General features: G+C 36.6%; 1 protein-coding gene across 2 annotated transcripts in view; it reads left to right on the plus strand.

Moving 5' to 3' along the window:
- MAEA (macrophage erythroblast attacher) overlaps nt 1–21,539 on the plus strand; it is a 145,559-nt gene that overhangs the window by 26,555 nt on the left and 97,465 nt on the right. For both annotated transcript variants that reach the window (XM_027836475.1, XM_027836476.1), the window contains exons 2-3: nt 858–1,040; nt 5,961–6,164. In XM_027836475.1, the coding sequence (XP_027692276.1) occupies nt 858–1,040; nt 5,961–6,164 (387 nt within the window). The remainder of the gene's footprint in view (nt 1–857; nt 1,041–5,960; nt 6,165–21,539) is intronic.

The following is a 21,539-nucleotide window of genomic DNA, read 5'->3' on the forward strand; positions in this document are numbered from 1 at the left end:
AGGGGATGCCCATCAGTTGGGGAATGGCTGAACAAATTGTGGTATATGAATGTAATGGAATGCTATTTTGCAGTAAGAAATAATGAGCAGACAGATTTCAGAAAAACCCAGAAAGATATGTATGAAGCGATGCAAAGAGAAATGAGCAGAATCAGGAAAACCTCATACATGGTAATAGCAACGTCGTGTGATGATCTATTGTGAATGACTTAGCTCTTCTCAGCAATATAGTGATTCAAGACAGTTACAGAAAACTCAGGATGGAAAATGCTATCCACATTCAGATAAAAAACTGATGGGACTCTGAATGCAAATCAAAGCACACTATTTTCACTTTATTTTTTTGTGGGGTTTTTCCTTTTGGTCTGTTCCTTCTTTAATAACTGTGACTAATATGGAAATATGTTTTACATGATTGCACATATATAACCTATATCAAATTGCCTACCATTTTAGGAGGAGGGAGGAGGAGAGGCAGAGAGAGAGAAAAATTTGGAATTCAGAATCTTGTAAAAAGTGAACGCTAAAAATTGTCTTTACATATAATTGGAAAAAATAAAATACTACCATTGAGATCAACAGGTAAAAAATAGAAGGAAAAAGAAAGGAAAAAAAAATACATTCCAGGTGTGGGATATGATTTGAGAGTAAAGGAGGTGAGAGTGAACAGATTGAGATAGAATACCTCAAGGATTCCTGTAAACGCACATTTTGAACAAGATGCCCTTTAAGATCCCTTCCAACAATCAGATTCTGTATTGTTTTTTGCCAGATTTATGTAGTCTAGATGTCTTGTTTCATAAAATTTACTTCAGTCACATTTGCTTATAATGCACCATTGTGTGTAACATTTTTAGGTACCCTATGAAACACTGAACAAGCGATTTCGAGCTGCACAGAAAAACATTGACCGAGAGACCAGTCACGTCACCATGGTAGTTGCAGAATTAGAAAAAACACTGAGCAGTTGTCCTGCTGTTGATTCAGTTGTTAGTCTCCTTGACGGAGTAGTTGAAAAGTTAAGTGTCCTCAAGAGAAAGGTAAGTGCTGTTTCAGTATTTTTTGGTGGAGTATTTTCACATGACATACTATTTAAGTCTAAATTTATGCAACTCCCCTCCCCCCCAAAAAACAAAATTTGCTGAATCCTTAATATAAGTTTTCCTCAAAAGGATGAATTTACATAGCAACATACCGGAAAAAAAAAACAACAGCAGCATTGTTTATATGCTATGCTCCACTTTTATATAAGCCATAATTGGGGGTGAAGGATTCTGTATCCTAGAACCACATGCAATTTTTTGTGGATTTGTTTGCAAGAAGAAATGATAGAGAAGTGGCACCTTCTATTATGTAGTCTTGGATTTAATTTATGGACTCTTACAATAAAAAAAAAACCCTCAGTTCCAAAGAATTCATATAGTTGTATATTGTATGTGCATTTTTTTAAAGGCATCTGTCAGCCTGCTGAAAATGTCATGATTAATGTATCCATACATGTAGTAGACAGGTCAGATCTGTATCTATTAAGATAGAAGAACCAGATGGATTTCAGTATGTTCTATAGTTTTAAATTATAGCTTTAAGAGAATAATTTTTTGTTGTTTTCTGTTTGTCTAGGATGTGTGGTAGCTTTAGAGGACGCCAAATGTGGCATGAAGGGGTTCTAGGTTCTCAAAGTCAGAACTTGAACCCAGGTTCTATGAGTATAAGTCCAGTGCTCTTGCCACCATGGCATAAAGTTTCTTCTAATGAAAGAAGCAGAGTACTTCATAAATTACTAGAAATACTAAAAATGTAATCTTTTGCTGTGTTTCTGATGAACAGTGTAATAGCAATAATGTTAAGAAGTTTTTCTGTTTTGTCTTGTTTTTTGCTTTTTTTTTTTTTGGTAGAAGTTTTTGAACCTACAAAGGATTTAATTTGTCCAAGATACCTTTCCACATTAGAGCCCATGTATGTTTGTGTGTATGTGGGGGGGGGGGGGGAGCATAAAGATGGGAGAAAAGATTGACTGTTTTTTAGGGGTTTGGGAGGCCTTTGGTTTTTTAAGGTATTTGTTAGAGGTGAGATAATTAACACTATGGAAACATTAGGAAATTCTCTGCCCTGTCATATCGCAACCAGACTGTCTTCTGTTTGGCATTTTAAATATTTTTATTTGTTTTTAGTCCTGCCTTAAAGCAAGGTTTTGCTAATAGAAAAAAGGAATTGTCACCTTAATTATTTCAAAAATTATGTTTGGATTTATAAAAATTGATAAGTCATTTTAAAACTATCTATTGATGGTTGGTAAAGATTTCTTTTTGATGAACATGCAAAACATGATTTTTCTGTTCTGTTATTTCATTTTTATTACTTTTTGTGTGTCTATATTTCTATGTTTCTGTTAAAAATGCAGCTAGAGTGGGGCAGCTAGGTGATGCATTGGATAGAGCACCGGCCCTGGAGTCAGGAGGACCTGAGTTCAAATCCGGCCTCAGATACATGACAGTAGCTGTGTGACCCTGGGCAGGTCACTTAACCCCAATTGCCTCATCAAAAAAAAAAGGGCAGCTAGAGACAAGTTAGATCTGATCAGAATTAATTAAAAGTAGTCATTATTTGCAAAATAGAGATAGCTAAATGGCACAGTGGATAGAGTGCCAGGCCTGAAATCGGAAGACTCAACTTTCTGAGTTCAAATCTGGCTTTAGACACTTGTTAGCTGTGTGACCCTGGGCAAGTCACTTAACCCTGTTTGCCTCAGTTTCCTCATCTGTAAAATGAGCTGGAGAAGGAAATGGCAAACCAGTCCAGTATCTCTGCCAAGAAAACCCCTAATGGGGTCCTGAAGAGTCAGATACAACTGAAATGATCAAACAACAAAATTATTTGCAAAACACATCTTAATTTTGCTTTATTTTATAAGGTGTGCTAAGTCCATGCCATGACATGAAATGAGTATGTTTTAATGAATAGTAGAGTAGCCAGTTAAGCAACAAGTTTATAGAGTACTCTATGACATTTTACCTGATGGAATTTTGCCAGTTATTGAGTGTTAACCATTTATGAAATGAAACTGGTCAGACAGGATTCTTCAAGCTTGAAAGCAGGATCTTACCATCTAGAATATTCCTTCCAGTGTTCACAGTTATATTGATTGCTCTTTCAGTTATGGATTTTTAAAAATAGCACCTTATTAACCATACAGAACCTTGTTCCATTTACTTCAACAAAGTGTAATGCTTTTATATAGTCTTTATAAAACTCCAGAGTTGAAATTGGTAGACTCAGAGCTGGAAGGCAGATGTCATTTGTTAGAATGACAGAATATTGAGGTCTATGAAGGTAAAGTGATCTTCCCCAGGGCACTTCCCACGGAGAGTGGGCAGTGAATGACAGTGCTTGGATTTGAATTGGGCTCCCCTAACTCTAAATACATCACACTTTCCATTGCATCATGAATCAGCAACAGAAACCTAATAAAGAGGTAACATCTTTCCATAAAACTTCCCCACAGTACCTACCGAAACATAAAGATTGACTGGAAGAGAAGGACCTGGAATGTTTGAGTCAAAGCTTCTCCTGTAGACACCAGAGAATATTGTGGTTAACAAGGAACCTGACCCCTTCCTCAGGGTCCAAGGGCAAGAACTCTTCACTCCTGTGCGCTGCTCGACTCCTGGTCAAAGAAGCCAAGGACATTGAGTATCATTTGACCATGGAAAGAAGAGAGCCCACCCCTTCTGATCATGGGCATTGGGAGCAACAGAGTTCCCATTGCTGTAGCACTTTTTTCACAAGTTCCCAGTTGGGGAATACAAGAGTCACATTCCCATTTTTATCAGTAAGATAACTACTCTGAGAGGCCATGACTTTGGGCCACTTGCTGGCCTGCTGTGCTCTTTGTGTGGAGGAACACTTGAAAGGCTGCTTCTTCCTTTTCTGTCTTGTTTCCCCTGTAAAGAACCCTGTTTTTAATCTGAGCTTTTGATGCGTCAATGGCTCTTCTGACTCATTTCATATGATGAGCTAGTTTTATGACTTTTTGTTTAATACTATGTATAGAACCACTATTGTTCGCTTCCAGAAATTGTATCTAACTCATTTTGTAGTAGTTGAACTGATAAGATGGATAAAACTGAAAATCAGGTCAGAGCTTTATTTACTTAGCCTCTATGACATTTTCATTGACAGGGCCCTATCTGTATTCTTCTAAGGAAAGGTCAGCTTTAACTATCTGCTAAAATCCACTTTCACCTTGCCTGCCCCTACCAGTATTATTCTAGGCATCAACAATCTCTTGAGTCCCTGCTTTTAAAGTCTTAGTAGGTTTTTCCTCTGGGCCTGAAGGCTACTTCTGATGGCCTGACATCACTATAAAATGCTTTTGTTTCGAGAGAGGACATATAAGTATCTGATCCTTGGTGTTCTCTCTGTATGTAGATAGTTATCTCAAATTTGATAAGAAATATCCTATGTAATATTTGTTTCATTGCATTGCATTAAATTCTGAGTTTATTCTGATGTTGTTGAAAAGAAATTGTGTGCCAAGTAAGGAGTTTTGATGAGGTGGCCTTGTGGGAACTGCTGAATTTAAATTCCAGGTCTAGCATTTTTAAAGTAAGTTTTTCAGCCTAGCTTATCTAGAACTGTACAGTTTTCACAAAGTAATGTTGATTTTGGCAAGTGCTATATCTATCTGCTCTGCTGATTATCAGGAGTTATTATCTAAGTTCAACCTAATGCAGAATTAAGTTGAGAAATTTTAGAGAAAGTGAATAATCCAGATCAGTAGCTCTCCACTTAGGGCCACTGTTACAGAAAATGTTCCCTAAGTTCCAGAGTGGAGTGAGGAATGTAATGACACAGTTGTAAAGACAGTATATACCCTAAACAATTCCTTATTCTTTTCTCCCCCCTACAATAATGTGTCGTGGAAGCAAGATATTCTGTTTTTGTTTAATTGTTTTTGGTGGGGTAAAAAAAACCTATATTTGGAGTTATAAGTTGTCCCCAAGTAAAAGGATTAGACTTGGTTATGTCTAAGGTACTTCCAGTTCTAAATCTTGCCATTTTATGTGCTGTCTGGGCCTAGAAAAGCCAGTTGTTATGAGGACTGCACCTCAGGGTTCTCATCTATAAAATGGGAATAATTATATTCCTACTACCTCCCTCATAGGCTTGTTGTTGTGTTTAACTATTATGTAATTCTGAGAGGATTATTTTTTTTAATGGAACCATATTCAGTATTCCACAAACATAGTCCTGGAAAGTATGAAAGTATTATGTATATGTCATTTTTCCTGAGCCCTTCTTGGTCGTTATAATTACAATTTAGTTTTTGTGTTTGTTCTATTTACATTATAATCATTGGGTATACTATTTTTTACTTACTTCATCCTAGAATAGTTAATCATGCTTCTCAGAATTCTTCATACTTATAGTTTAACCCTACATTACTTTTCAACTTAGGGCACAGGAATAGTCCATTACATTAATATGCCAAATGATGGTTATCTACTTTGTTTCCAGTTCTTAGAAACCACAGAAAGTGCTGCCATGAATATTGGGGTGTGTATTGGTTTTGTGATTGGAGTATGATCCTTGGGTCAAACAGTATGAACTTTTTAGTCACTTTTTTTTAATCATGATTCCGTACTGCATTCTAGAATGGACAAAATCACAGCTCCATCAACAGTATTTAGTCAGATTTTGTATCAGTTAAACATTGAATTTTTGCCAGTTGCATCTGTGAATTCATCTAAGTTTTACTTAATTTTCCTTGGCATTTGTTTTTGAAAGACTTTATTATATTGACATTTTGTGTGAGTTTTACAATATAGAAGAATAGTATTGCCACATTGTTTTTTTTTTTAATTGACTTTAAATAGTTGTGATGACAGGCAGTAAGTGTCATGTGTCACCTACATTTCTGATGCCCAGTCTAGCTGCTGTTCTTTGTTCTAACATCTTAGGCAGTCGAATCGATCCAAGCTGAGGATGAGAGTGCAAAGTTGTGCAAACGCAGAATTGAACACCTTAAAGAGCACAGCAGTGATCAGCCAGCAGCTGCCAACATGTGGAAAAAAAAACGCATGGATCGCATGATGGTGGAACATCTTTTGCGCTGCGGCTACTACAACACAGCAGTTAAACTCGCCAGGCAAAGTGGCATCGAGGTAGGTATGCGTTTTCCCAAATGGGATTTGTAGAAATGGAGAAATGTATCATTTCTCCAAATTAGTGGTGTTTAGTACATTACTTAATGTGTCTGGATTGCTTGGAAAGGAAAATGTTCCTCAGATCTATATCCTTCCTAGAGCCCATAAGAGAGCCAGATCTTAATAGGTACAGTCTCAGTGCTCTGCTTCTTACTTCCCTCCAAAGGACCTACAGAGCCTAGACAGCTGCTGGACAGAGGGCCAAATAGTCAGGATGCCTCTGTTTGTGTCAGGCAAGATCTTAATAGGGTGCATCAGCATAAACAGAAGAGGAGTTGTTAATGGGACATTTTGATATCAACAAATATAAACAAGGACAGTTATTCAGTTCTATGTGAACAGAAAGAGAGAACATGTAGAATTTAGATTGTTGTATAGTTTTCATTATGCTGACATTTATTTAAATTTCTGACCCTGCCTTGGCTCATTGGCCAGTCTTTCTCTTGACTGGTTGGATTATTTTAATTTAGGTTAGACTGAATATATTTAAATGAATTTTATTGACTAATTTGACGGAAGTGTAGAAGAATTAAATTCTTCAGTTTTCTATCCTACCTTGAATGCATTGATTGATTGATTGATTTGCTTATGTAGTATTTTTTTGTAGATATGCCTCTAAAAGTTTAGTGGGTTTTCCCCCCATATTGGACATTTTAATTTTTTCCCTTATTAGTAGCTTTGTAACTAATTAACAATGAAGGAATATCCTTTGTACAGGTGGTGTGTGTATTTATCAATGAACTTTTCTCTCCTGCTTTTTTGAAAATTGAGAGTATGTGATTAGAGAAATTGTAGAGGAAGATTTTTTTTCCCCCATTCCAACATCTGCATTTTTTTCTTTATTTACCCTTGGAACTAGCTAGTTGGTTAAAATAGTGTTACAGTTAAAATTTTTAAAGATTTGTTGTAATTTTATTCATTGAGGTATGATCTGTGTTTTGATGTCTGACTTTTTAAAAAATAAATTGAAAAGGAGTCCATTTTTGTAGATGGAAGATAAACTGTCTTTTAAAACTATGATGACATCAACATAACAAAAAGTGAGAATGAGCACCATCCCTTTCTCTATAGTCCACATAATGTAAGAAGCAGATACCTTAAGACATGCTGTGCTGGAGCAGATCCAATCAATGCAGCCTTCTGTCTGTCTCTGAACAGTATTACTTTCTGTGACACATACCCTCTGAACATTAGGAATGAGCCCTGTGCTCACCACCACCACCGCCACCAGGACAGCAATAATGATGATAATGAGCTTCCTTTATTATTGCATTATGAATCTGCCCATGACCATTTCAGAACCCTTCCTCAATTGATCTATGAATTAATAGGCATGTAATTTTAGAGTTGGAAACCATTTTACTGATTACCTGGTTCAAGTCTTTCATTTTGCAAGTGAGAAAACTGGGACCCAAGGAGGGGAGGTGAATTGATTGCTCAAGATCATGCAGCCTGTTACAAAGCCAGATCTGGAATCTAGTATTACTGATTCCCAGACAGATGTGGGTTTTCCTGTTATACCACACTAACATTAATCCTGTTTTCATATTTTGGGATAAAAAGTTACATATATTAACTGAACAAGTGTTCAGTTATATCTGTGTCCTCCATTCACTAGAGTATATGTGCGTAGATACACATAGGCATGTACATATCTGTACATATATACACATAGGTTAATATATGTATAGTATATAGATTTTTGATACACAGCATATTTTATTACAGTGCAATGGGAATTTTATCTTATTCATATATTGTTATTTGAATATATTACTTTTAAAGAATTTTTTGTGTTAAATAATCTATGAGCTTTATTTTGCTCCTAAATGAAGAATTTCGATAACTGTGTAGCTTAATTTGCTTTTGTACGTTGACTATCAGAATTAAAGACAGCTAAGTGGCACAGTGGAAGTAGTGCTGGACCTGGAGTCAGGAAAACCAGAGTTCAGATCTAGCCTCAAGACACTTACTAGTTGTGTGATCCTGGGCAAGCCACTTAACTTTTGTCTTCCTCAGCTCCCTCATTTGTAAAATGAGGGTAATAATAGCACTTACTTTGTGACAAGAAAAATGAGAAAATATCTGTAAAGTGCTTTGCAAACTTTATAGCATTATTTAAATGCTAGATATTGTAATTGCTTATATATATTCCCTTTTAGAATCTGGATTGAAAGGAACCTTGCTCAGGTCATCTTGTCCTTTCTTCAGGGTAAAACTCTTATTATCAGTTTGGGGGGAGGGGTAAGAAATGAAGGAGGCAAATCAAAGCCTATGCCTTCTGAGAAAATAGTAGTAATAGAGACTTCTTGTTTTACTTAGGTTATTAACTGAGATTGACAATTCAGCCGTATTTCCTGGCTTTCCTTTCCTCTTTTAAACAGCAACATGTTCTCATATTTCTCATGACTTCTACTTTGTTAATCTGATCCCAATCTACCATGCATGCCCCCAAAGGAAAATCATTCAAGGCTTGAATGAAGTAAAAACAATTTCATTTGTTGATATATAGCCAAACACTTTTAAACTAAAAAGAGATAATATAAAACCATTTTAGAAACAAAACAAATAGTTGATTTATTTCCTTTCTCTGTGGTGGCCATTTAAGAGAAATATTAAGAATGGGATAAATTGGGGGCAGTGCATAGAGCACCGGTCCTGAAGTCAGGAGGACCTGAGTTCAACTACAGCCTCAGACCAAACACTTGACACTTACTAGCTGTGTGACCCTGAGCAAGTCACTTAACCCCAATTACCTAAAAATAAAAAAAAAAATTAAAATTAAAAATAAACGAATGGGATAAATGTAGAATAGAGAGTAGAAAAACATATAGACACACAGTGACACCTGCACAAAAAGGAATTTAAAAAAAAAAACAACTAATGGAACAATAATGTTCTCTTGTGGGCTTACAAGCTATTGCCCCTGAGGACTGACAGCCTTTTTTGCAGCTTTGCAATGACAGCTGTGCCATAAACTGCATATTTTAACATGTGTTCCACTGAAGCTGGTGGAAGGAGGGGGTCAAATCTAAGGGATGGTGGCTTCCCACCCTGCCAACATAGAGAGGAGAGCTGTTCTTTTCAACAACTCATGTTCAGGTTTAATCAAACTGAAAAGCCTAACATTGATTTTCTTTTCTATGAACATAGATATCTATTATTAGGAAGATAATGGGAGTGATCTTGCAGTGTTTAGAGCAGTGCAATCAAATACCTTTTTTGTGAAGCTTCATAATTTCCCACTTCTGGTTGTTGCATAGATTCTGTTCAGCAAGTTTACAAATTATTTTTAGATTAAAATATTTTGAGTCAATCAGAATCTGATTACTACTTCCTGTCTTTTAATTATATAATTTCTAAGTCATTGTGGAGGGAGGGGAATTCTGTTTCATTTCAGTGAAGTAAAATTAAAACAAGGCTATATTTTGATAATTTCTGAAAGTTCACAATTAAACTTCTTAGACTAACAACAATGCTTTACTTATCTGAAATGCTTTTGTCTAAAGATCAACTGGAAGCTAAGAACCAGACCCTAATCAGCCAAAGTAGCTGTGACAAAATCTATGTTCAGTAACTTTGTTCATACGAAAATTTGTTAGACTTCGCTGAGAATATTACCTGTTCTTACTTGACACACGCTTCTATCAAGCTTGGTTAGATTAGGTTAAAAGGATCTAATATACATTGACGTTTTCGATCCAGTTTGTGTTTGGTGTCTACTGTGTACAGAGTACTGTTCTAGGCACTGGGTTGCAGAGTTTTAAAACAGTCCTTGACTTCAAGAGGTTTGCAGTCTAATGGGGGAGAAAGGAGTATTAAGGTATGTATGTAATAAGAATGATACGGGATTAAAAGTGACGAGAGAGAAGAAGAGAGAGAGATGCTTAGACGTAACGTGTGACTTGTCAGAAAAGAAGAAAACAGAACCTATCATACATAAACTTGGATAGCAGAGCCTGGAACCTTTTAGTTGTGCTCTGCTGTAGCTCTATTAAATGTGCTCATGGCCCAGAATTATCAAGCAATGGTTGAGTTGTATTCAGTGTACTCTGTTTAAAATGGCTGGGAAGCTTGTAATCCATTTTCAAAAGATAGCTATTAAAAACCTTTTTGAAAATTGTGCTTATAATGTTAAACTGAGCTACATGAAACAATTCATTCCCTGAGGCTTACTTAAAATATTGAATTAAAAAAAAAATGTGGCAAAAGGCCCATGTGTAGCTTATTTAAATAATGAAAATTTGAATGTAACACTTAATAAATGTTACTACATTTGATATTTCATTGGACCTGATGATAACTGTGATGTATAAAAAGTTCGAGAGACATGATTTCTGGGTAATTAATTATTTTATTAATCAATGATTATTAAAAAGGGTCAGTGATACTCTAATATGCCAAAGACCTCTCATGGGACCCACTCAGCACTTATGCCCTTGGAAGAATGGGCGTTCCTGAGGGTGGCAATCAACTCTGATTGGTTAATAGTTAATGAGAAGAATGAACATTATATTGAGAGGTGGGGTTATTCTAGTTAGGGGCTGGAGGACATGACTCTGATCATTCAGTCTTTGTCAAAGAGACTTATCTATATACCCATATTACCTTATCTAGGGGTAATCTAGACAAAAGGGAAAATCCACTTTTTTCCCAGTTCTGAGTAAAACACAATGGGCCAAAATCTATCAATTCACCTAAACTAAAATTTCCCTATTTTCTGAACAGATCTGAATTTTTCCTCTTAATATCAGCCCTACACTTCAAAGGCTGCCTGAATAACCTATAGGGGCTGATTTCTGAATGAGGAAGTAGAAAAGAGGAAAAACGTTAGTCCTAATTCAATAATTGGTTATTAATAAGAGACAAATAATCATTTCTCTCATAACTGAGGTACAAGTACTACAAATATTATCACCATTTTACTGATAAGAAACCTGAGCTTCAAAGAGATGGAGTTTTGGAACTAGTAATGGCCATGCTATGTTCTGACACCAAGGCCAGTCCTCTTCATTTCACAGTGGAATTTCCTCTTACACATATTATCTCATTTCATCATACTAACAGTCTTATGAAATCTCCTGCAGCTAACACACGTCCTTTAATTAGAAGGGCAGATATATTTTTTTTCCTATACTAAGTCTGTCTTCACAGAGCTATTTTGACAAAGAAATTTATTTAAAAGAATACTGACTAACAGTATGGTTTGTACCACTAGTGACATACACTGTTTTTATGTTCTAGTGATTAAGGGACAGGAAGGATGTATCCTTTAACTTTGATAATATGGTACCAATATAGACATCAAAGATGGCACACTATTTTTATTTTATTTTAAAAATTTATTTATTTGCTTCTGAATGTAATGGAAACATTGTGGATAAACATTTCCTCTACCTGTGTAGATTTTTTGGTTATATATCTCCCTGACAGTTTAAAATAAAGAGTTCAGTGTTGAGATCACAACAATTACAATAATAAAAGCTAACATTTGTAAAACTACTTAAGATTTGCAAAGCACTTTACAGTTATCCCACTGGATAGTTGGGACCAATCAGTCAGTCAATATGCATTTATTAAGTACTTAGTACTCACCAGCACTGGGAATACAAAGAGATGCAAAAGTCAAGGAGTTCACAATCTAATAGGTAAGACAGCATGCAAACAAGCTCTGTGTAGGAAAAACGGGAAATAATTAACAGAGAGAACCAAAATTAAGAGGGATTGGGGAAAGCTTCCTGTGGAAGATGGATTTTAGCTGGGATTTAAAGGAAGCTGGGAAAGTCAGTAGGTAGAATTGAGGAGGGAGGGCATTCCAGGCATGGGGGGGGGGGGGGGTGGAGCCAAGAGATGGAGTATCTTGTTGTTGGAACAGCCAGGAGGCCAGAGTCACTGGATGGAAGAGGACATGGTGGGAGAGAGAGGGGTGTTGTATAAGGTGTGAGAAGACTGCAAATGTGTGAGGGGCTTTGGATGCCAGAGGATTTTGCCTGGAGGCCTTAGGGAGCTACTAACTGAACTCATTATCTTTCTTCCTAGACACCATCTCCCCTCCAGACTTCGTTACTGAGGAAGGCACCACTATCTTTCCAGCTACCCAGGTTCCCAACCTAGCTGTCATTTCTGACTCCACACTAGCACTCCTCATATCCAGTCTGTAAGATCTCTCACATATACACCTCCTCTCCTCTGATGCTGTCGCTACCTGGGTGCACACCCACGTCACTGAGCATCTAGACTATTGCGGTAGCCTGTTGATTGGCTTTTCTGCCTGAAGTCTCTCTCTTCTCTGGTCCATCTTCCACTCAACTGTCAGATCAATCTTCCTAAAGTGCAGCTCTGATCACAGCCCCCTTTCTCTTTCAGTAAGCTATAGTTGCTCCCTGTTAACTCCCGGATCAAAGTTAGAATTCTTTGGCATTCCAGACCCTTCACCACTTGTGTCCCTCATTCCTTTCCAGTCTTCTTACATCTTACTCCCCTCATGTTTCTTTTACAAGACACTCCATCTCAGGGCAGGTGGGTGACGCAGTGGATAGAGCACTAGCTCTGGAATCAAGAGGACCCAAGTTCAAATCTGGCCTTAGACACTTAACATTTACTAGCTGTGTGATCTTGGTCAAGTCACTTAACCCCATTGCCTGCCCCCCCCCCCAAAAAAAAACAGCCCGCTCTATCTCTAGACTTCAGAAATTTTCACTGGTTCTCTCCCTGGCCTGGAATTCTTTCCCTCTTCATTTGTATCTTCTGATTTCCTTCAAGTACCAACTAAAATTTCACTTTCTAACACAAGTTCTTTCTACTCCCCCTTAATGCTAGTCCCTTCCATCTAAAGTTTGTTGTAGCTGTATCTTCTTTGTACCAACCTAGTTGTTTTCATGTTGTCTCCTGAATTAGTCAGAGCTTCTTGGGAGCAGAGATTGTCTTTTGGCTTCCTTTGTATCCCTAGCACTTAGTTTGGTGCTTGGCACTAGGAGTTGCTTGATACATGTTTATTGACTAAATGTGAACCATGAAGTAAGTGGCACTTCCTTGTTCATTCCCTTTGTTCTTTTTTTGTTTGTTATTCAATTTTCTTTTTAATTTATGGTGTAAAACAAGCATTTCCTTAACATAGTACAATAAAAAAGATGATTGCACATAAACTGTAAATCTACTATGCATAACTTGCTATTCCTTACAAATACACAACAAAATTTCCATGTTATCCACCCCCCCAATGTTCTTTTTTAATGAAGTGTGTAGCATTTCATCAATAGAATTGAACCTTTTAGCTCTGTGTATTTTTTCCTGTGCTTAAAAAGATCTGTGACTACACAGGTGGGGCTATGCCCTGCTGCTGGGGAGATTACCGCCTTTTCATCTGTGTAAACTGTAAGCCTTGGAAGAAGATTTTAGTAGTTGCTATGGTCACAACCTGGCTACAGGACTTTGCCCTTTGAGGGCAAGCCTAACCACCTGTAGTTCAGCCATCGCTCTGAAGTTTATACTTCCATTTTGGAAGAAGCTGCTAGAGTTTGGGGCTTCATGTGTATAGCCATGAAGGACCTAGGTTCATTTCATTTCATTTTTTTTTGTTGGTGACGCAATTGGGGTTAAGTGACTTGCCCAAAGTTACACAGCTAGTGAGGCCACATTTAAACTCAGGTCCCCCTGACTCCAGCGGCAGTCCTCTATCTACTTCGCCACCAAGCTGCCCCGGTTCATTTCATTTCTGTAAAGTATATATATGAAAGATCAGAAATCTACTGCTAAAAGTATGACAGCACCACAAATTGAAGAAGAAACTAGTCCTTTTGCCTGTTTCATGTGAATTTAATTATAAAATGTGTGATTAGTAGTTATTTTATAAATATCGACTTGGAAGAAAAGGCGCTCTATTCAGGATTCCTTCATAACAGACAGCATTGGCTTTTGTGACTACTGTTATTTTGTGACCATAGCTAAATCACTTTAGTGCTGGGTTTCATGGAACTCATTTCCTCAGACTCTAAGTCTATGGTTGTTTTCCCTCCACTGAAGAAGTCAGTATTTTTTTTAGCTTCCATCTTATTATATTAGCCAATCAACAAGCATTAATTAAGCACCTCCTGTGTGCCAGACTCTGGGCTAAGGCACAGGGGAAGCAGGTAAAAATGAAACCATCCCTACCCACAAGGAGCTTACATTCTAATCAGAACATTGCCATCTTCAGAAAATAACTCTGCAACTCTTTTTGGGAAGTGATTTTAATATCCAGAGAATCTTTTTGAACACTTATGTTCAATATATCATTTCTTGTAGTTAACTTCTAGTTACCGCTACTTAGGTTTCTGAGATAGGTTTAGCTTTAAATCTATAATAGTCGAGTGTGGCCACACCCTGCGTTTTTTGCTGTGTCAGGAAAAATCTGATTAAGTATAAAGAAGTTTCTATTTCAGATGGCAAAGGAGTGGAAGATGTTGTTTCTCTATATGGCCCGTACCATATATTACTTTATGGAGATATTTCATGTACAGATTATACTACAATTTCTAATCAGAACATATCTAACATTTTAAAGTACCTCTAGTACATTTTTTTATAATTTTTGTAATTGCCTAAACTTTGGAACAAACAAGCAGGAAATACAAATTATGCCAAGTTCACAGATCGAGGTAACTGAATAAAAGGGAATAAGTTCATCTAAATAGCAGATGATGCCTGTGTTTCTTTTAATGTTTTCATCATAGCTGTACTATTGGGTACGTACTATAGATATTGTTCTCATTTTTCAGATGGGGAACCTGAAGGCTAAAATGTTGTGACTAAATCATGGAGCAGGCATTCAGGTCTTTAGTTAAGTGATCTAATAATTAAGCAACATGAAGTACAATGAGTAAGATATACTTTTGCCAATTATTAATTATTTTGTTAACAGTGAATCAAGTGTTGAGCACATACTATGTTCAGATCACTGCTTGGCACTTAGAGCGTCTGTTTTTATTATATAAAAATACATTTGCCTCACAGACTTAGCATGGGGTGTAAATGCCATATACCTTTTCATATTCTGCTTCTCCTCCACCTGAGCACATGCTGAATGCCCCTTTTTAGATTAGTGAGGCACTAGCCTTTTATTAATAGATATGTCTTTAGAAATGACCAAATTATTTTCATATACCCCTAATATGTTTGCTAACTTCCATCATAATCACCATTGAAAAAAAATCCATAGTCTTAGCTTGTCCTATTTTAAGGCTTTCTCTTTCTGTTTTTTAAAATAACAAGTTCTAAAAAACACTAGCTATATTTAATTTCCTTTGTTTACATCTCATCTTGTATGATATCACAGTTATATAAATAAGTACCTGCTTTCAGAAACTTATGATCTAGTTGGTAAGATAAAATTCATTGATACAAATGCAACAAGTAAGTGATTGTGCAAGGCAGTGTGTGATGAAATACCAGAGTGACAACTTCAGAGAAAGGCTATATGAGTTCACAGGACATCAGCCAGCACTTTGATGAATGTGTTTGATGTCCATGATAGCAGTAACATTTTGTGGCAGTTTTCAAATGACTGGCTTTCCTTCCTTCTCTGTTGTACTCACTTTCTTGGCTTATCTACTTTCCATGGGAAGCCTATCGGTCAACACAAGACTGCCCAGTGTGACCAGACATACTGTGTCACATAGAACAGTCACTGACTGGGGGCAGCTCCAGATTATCCAGCAGGAGGCCCTGACGGAGAAAAGATAAGACAAGCCAATGGGAAGACGATAGCAGAAGAGGCCCGTTACCCTTGTACTTCATACTTTATCCTCATAAAGAAGGAAGTATTTTTTTCTTATCACCATTATGCACTCAGCATATTTTAATTGTTGTTATGTATCTTTAGATGTATTTTATCTGTTTTGTGTCTAGACTCTAAACTCCTTGAGGACATAGGGCATGTCTTATTTGTTTTTGTATCTATCCTAGCACAGTGCTCTTTGGCATAAAATATTTGATCGAAGGCCTACTGCTGCCACGTATACTTTATAAGATAGAAAAAGTTTCATGAAATCTCAGTCTCACTGATCTTCCTTTCTTAACTGGGCACAGCCCCCTGCCCTAGGCATTGGAACTGGCACTGTCCGGTGCAAGAAAGTTGCTCACCCTACAAAAAATCAGAGAAGAGTTGGTAAAGGGTCTGAAGAGAGTGTCTTGGGAAGAAAATGCAGTAAATGAATAAAGGGAAGAAAAATAGAGTTTTCTTTTTGTCTTATTAATTTGGTTTGCTGTTAGAAAATCCTTACTAATATATTGCCTTTCTTTTTGAGGTGAAGTGACATTGGAAAATTAGAACTCCAAAAATTCAGAGATTTAGAGATCTAATCCCGATTTTTTGGTTATTCTGTGAGTCATATAATTGATTCAGACACACGCATATTTTTCAATGTGATTGTCATGTGTAATATAGTATATCCTAATCACATGACCAAAGAATTGCAAATTTGTTACTTTCTATGAACTACTTCAACGAGCAACCCTCTGCAAAAAAGGAATTGTGCCAAATATAGAGTAATTACAGCCAAATATACAAGAGAAAGAAAACAAAACCCAAAGTAAAAACCATAATGAACTAACACCAGAGAATTCTGTCCCTTAAAGAGCTCACTGAGAATCTTTCTACCACCAGCCTATGTGCATGCTCACAGCAGGATTGCAAGCAAATGGAAAGGCTTCTGCTTGGAGGTCACCTGCTTTGTTGTCCTTTCTCCATCTTTCCAGTATCCTACAACAAGTGGCAGATGCCCAGGCAAGAAGGAAAGAAAGAGAGCAGAGGGAGAAATCACAAGAGATATGCCCGTGCAGGTGACTTTGCACCAGCTCTGAAGGAAAGGGGCCTGAATCCCAACTGGTCCTAGTCTTCCTTACCCTCACTACTCATAGTAGAGATTAAGGCCAGTGAACTCTCTATTTCCTAATACAAGAATGTGTTGAAGTATTGGGCAGTATTGAAGCCCAGCCTGAGGAGAGTACCCACCACAAAGGGAGAAGGACCCAAAGTAAATGATAGGAAAATTTGAAACAAGGCTGAAATCCTGAAGATTTCAAGGGGGAAGAAACAAGACTCATTGATAGCCTAGAGCACAAACAGATAAAATGAGCCCAGAGCACAAACATAAAAAAAAAGAGGATCCCAAAACCAGAAGAAAGGATGACTAGGACATCTTCATAGACTGCTAAGCTCTCTTAAATTTTATAATACAAAAAAAAATTAAACTAATATTTAAGGAAATTCTGAATCCTGTAGATTCCCAAGAGAGTGTGGAGCAACTGTGATAAACTCTAGAATGGTTCAAAGAAAAATGAAGTTATTAGTGAATATAAGTCAGAACTTAGAGTTTTTATTATAGAATTGAAAAACTCAGGAATAATGCAGGAAATAATTTAGCAAAGCTTCCCACAACTTTTGAATATAGACAACAAAGCATGAGTTGAGAGAATCTACATATTGTCTTGGTGGATGGAGGTGGGGGAGTGGCTTGAAGAGAATCCTTGCTTCAAACCAAGACATACTGGCTAAAATTAATAATTTGAAGTGGAATTTCCCCCCCCCCAAAAAAATGTAAGTGGCCAAAAGAAAGATCTTCAAATATAAAGCAAAGGAATCCTACATTCCCTTGCAATGGAAGGGAATCCCATGGTGGATTTAGTCTGGGGAATGTTAATTCATTGAGAGTCCACCTTCTCTGAAAGAGTGTTGTGCCTCTATAGGGTAACGTCTTGGCCAAAGAGAAAGGATTTGTAAACGATCAGCGGTCACCCAGAATAGTTGGAGGAAGAAGGGGTTCACAGTCAAGGGGTATGACTGGGCCTTAATTTTGGATGGGGTAATTTTGACCATTAGACACAGCTTCTGTCCAAAAATATTTCCTTCACAAATTGCTGTTTTTATGAGTGGGACACAGATAAAGGGGGAGGGGAGAAGAGGGGACAAATTCTTTAAAAGAAATTATATGGAAATTGGTTAGAAGAGCAAGCTCAAACCCAGTCCTTTAGCAGTTTTAACCACTATGAGGAACACAGATTAAATAAGAGCATAGTCCACATCAGAAAATAAAATTTCAGAATAGATTGGAAGTCAAGAGAAATAATGAAGAAGACAATGCGGAAAAAAAAAAAGAAAACTTCTTAGATGATGCAGTAAGAGAAAACGTATAAGAAGTTAGAGGGGAGGAAGAATGGGAAGATTTTCAAACTTAACTAAGAATTTTAAAAAAGGGAATAAAAGATGGGGAAAATACATAAAGAAAAAGAACTGTGTTATGTCTGGTACATCACTATAACTGGTATGAGAGAGAAAGGGTAAGTGTGGGAAGAGGTAGAAGAAGGAAGTTGGCACAGACTTCTCCAACACTTCTAACTCCCTGAGCCGCTAAAACGTGTTCAAAGACCTATCTCAACCATAGTTGATCAATGATGGGAAGGAAATTGTGGAAATCAGAACTGGGGATGTATCAAAACGGAGGTTTGGGAATGGAAGAAACACAGGCACAAGACTCATTAGGTCTGTCCTTTAAAACCTCCATTGATTTATTTGAAATCTTGTTGCTTCAAAAAATATGAAGAAAGTGATGTATATTAGAAGAGAGCTGTAGCAGAAGTATATTTCAACTTATTGTTTTTAAATGAAATAGCACTTGATTGGTTAATTCTATTCATAAATAGGTTTACACCAATTATGTTAGAACATCAGAGACCAGGATTTCAGGACCCCTATTTCTATATCTACTGTCAATTGAAATAATATTTGTAAAGCATTTAATATAGTGCGTGACATAGAGTAAACACCGTACATAAATGCTTATTCTCTTCTTCCTTCATTGGCCTACATCTGAATTCACTAAATATTTATTGCTTTTATTCTATCTTTGTCCTAAGTGCTATGGAGCATTCAAAAATACAATCCTTAGTCCCTTACTGTCTAGGAGAGTAGATGATGTACCTGTATCAGATAGGGGTATGGATTGGATCTGTGATTTCACTAGGATGAGGATGTCCTGGGTGGGGAAACTCTCTCTACTAATGTAGGTCAGCAACTTCTCTGCATTTTGATCTTAGAGACTTACCTAGAGCATTGAGAGTAAGTGACTTGCTCAGGGTCACATGACTAGTATGTGTCAAAAGCAGGACTTGATCCAGGATCTCCTTGGCTTCATGGCTGGTTCTTTAGCCACTAATCTTACACTGCCTCTCAAATACCAAATAATTAAATGAATAATTGAATGCATTACAAAAGAATGAATGTAAAGATTAATAATCTTAGAAGTCAGAAAGAGAAGTAGGCTAAGATAATGGAAATAGAATTATACTACAAAGTAGTGCAAAGAGCAGTGAATAAGGAATTTTATCAAATGGACAAGTAAATGTTGAGAGGGAGGAAGAAATGTCACACAGGTGAGATGGTGACATCATGGAGGGATAGCTATTGCATTTTCTTGAGTAGGTGGTTTTGTTTGTTTTTGAAAGTTAATCTGACAAAGTAGATAGGAGAGGGGAAGAAATCAAGGAACAAAGTGATGTGAGGATCTAGAATAGAATGGTGGGAGAAACACAGACGAAAGCTCAAATAAGACATTGCAAAAGCAGAAAGCACATGATTTGGAGATAGAAGGGGATTCAGGAGAAACAAATGTCAAGTTTTATACTTGAATACCAAAAAAAAAAAAAATCCAACGACTTTAAGATAGAAGATACATAGATAGCAATTATTCTGAAAAAGATCTGGGGATTTTAGTGGACCACCAACTTCATGAGTAAGCAATGTAATGAGGCAGCCAAAAAAAGCCAATCCTTTCTTTCTTGGGCTTTATTGAGAGGCATATCTTCCAGGAATAGGAAAATGAAAATTCTGTATTCATCAAACATAGAGTACTGTCATGGGAGCCACAGTTTAAGAATGACATTGATAAGATGGAGAGTGCCCAGAGCAGGGTAGGTAGGATAGTGAAAAGTCTTGAATTCATGGAAGACCAGTTGAAAGAACTGGATGTGTTTAAGCTTAGAGAAGAAAAGATTCAGAGGGAGACATAATTGTTGTCTTTGGTGTTTCCATGTGGAAATTTCTTCCTAGCATTTCTCTGGAAATTTATATTTTTCCAAATCCTGAGAAAAATCAGTTGAGAAATTGGGAAAGAATATTATGCTTCTCCTATAAGAATTAAAGGCTAACATGTAGTTAACATAGAGATATTGCTAACTTGAAGAAATCCACTAATATCAAGCTGAAAGCAGGAGCAGAAGCACTGACTTGCAGAGTCAAAGGTTAAAGTCGACGTTTCCAGGCAGGACTAGAGCATGTCAGAGAAAAGCAATCACGATCTAATCAGTCTAGCTTGTAATTGTTGCCATGTTATAAGTGTGTTTATTGGTTTGTTGGTTGTGAATGTTGTCATTCTTGCAAATAAAATAAGTATTAATAAGTTTATAAATTTAGTGTACTTTTTTATACAAACTGTGAATGGTGTTCCAAGAAACAAGAAGTTTTGGTAGCAAAATAAGTCCTTAGAGTGGCCATTTCAGCACGTGGTTCTGTGTAGCATTATTAAATTTACTAGGAGATCTGAGCATTATCTTATTTTAATTCTACCCAATAAAGTTCAATGGTGTTCTCTGATTTTTAAGTATTCTCTATAGAATACAATTCTCTGTAAATACTATTAAACTTAATATTTCTTGTTTATTAAACAAAATTCTTAGCCATTATAATAAGTAAGGAGTATAAGGAATATTGAAAGTATTTTTAAAAGATAAAGGACTAGCTGTGTGACCCTGGGCAAGTCACTTAACCCCATTGCCTAGCCAAAAAAAAAGATAAAGGAAATCAGTTCATTGCTAGATGTTTTAAATCACTGTCACAATATACTGGTTTATATTAATAAACCATGCATTTATTATTACGTCTATTTTTTATAAACATCCTCTGAAATTTTTAATGTAACCGTATCACAGAAAAATGGTTCACTTTTTATTTTAGTCACTTATTATTTAAAAGCATGTAAATATGGTTTTGAGAATTCCTAGAAATTCTAATTTCTTATTCCCAAATTCTGAAGTTTAATTTGTTGGGAATTTGGATACACTAGTTGTCTTCAAGTATTTGAACAACTATGATGTGGAGGCAGGGTTAGATGTGTTCTGTTTGACCCACATGAACAGAGCCTGGAGTAAAGTATAAAAATTGCAAAGAATCCATTTGGGCTAAATGTCTGAAGAAAGTCCTTAAAACATTTAGCACTACACAAAAAATCCTCTGGCTCTTAAGGAGGGAGGTGTTCTTTTCATTGTGAATTACCAAGCTATTTCAGTAACCAGGGGAGAAGG

This window comes from Vombatus ursinus, unplaced genomic scaffold, assembly GCF_900497805.2.
Source record: "Vombatus ursinus unplaced genomic scaffold, bare-nosed wombat genome assembly UNPS02014818.1, whole genome shotgun sequence".
NCBI classification, from domain to species: Eukaryota; Metazoa; Chordata; class Mammalia; order Diprotodontia; family Vombatidae; genus Vombatus; species Vombatus ursinus.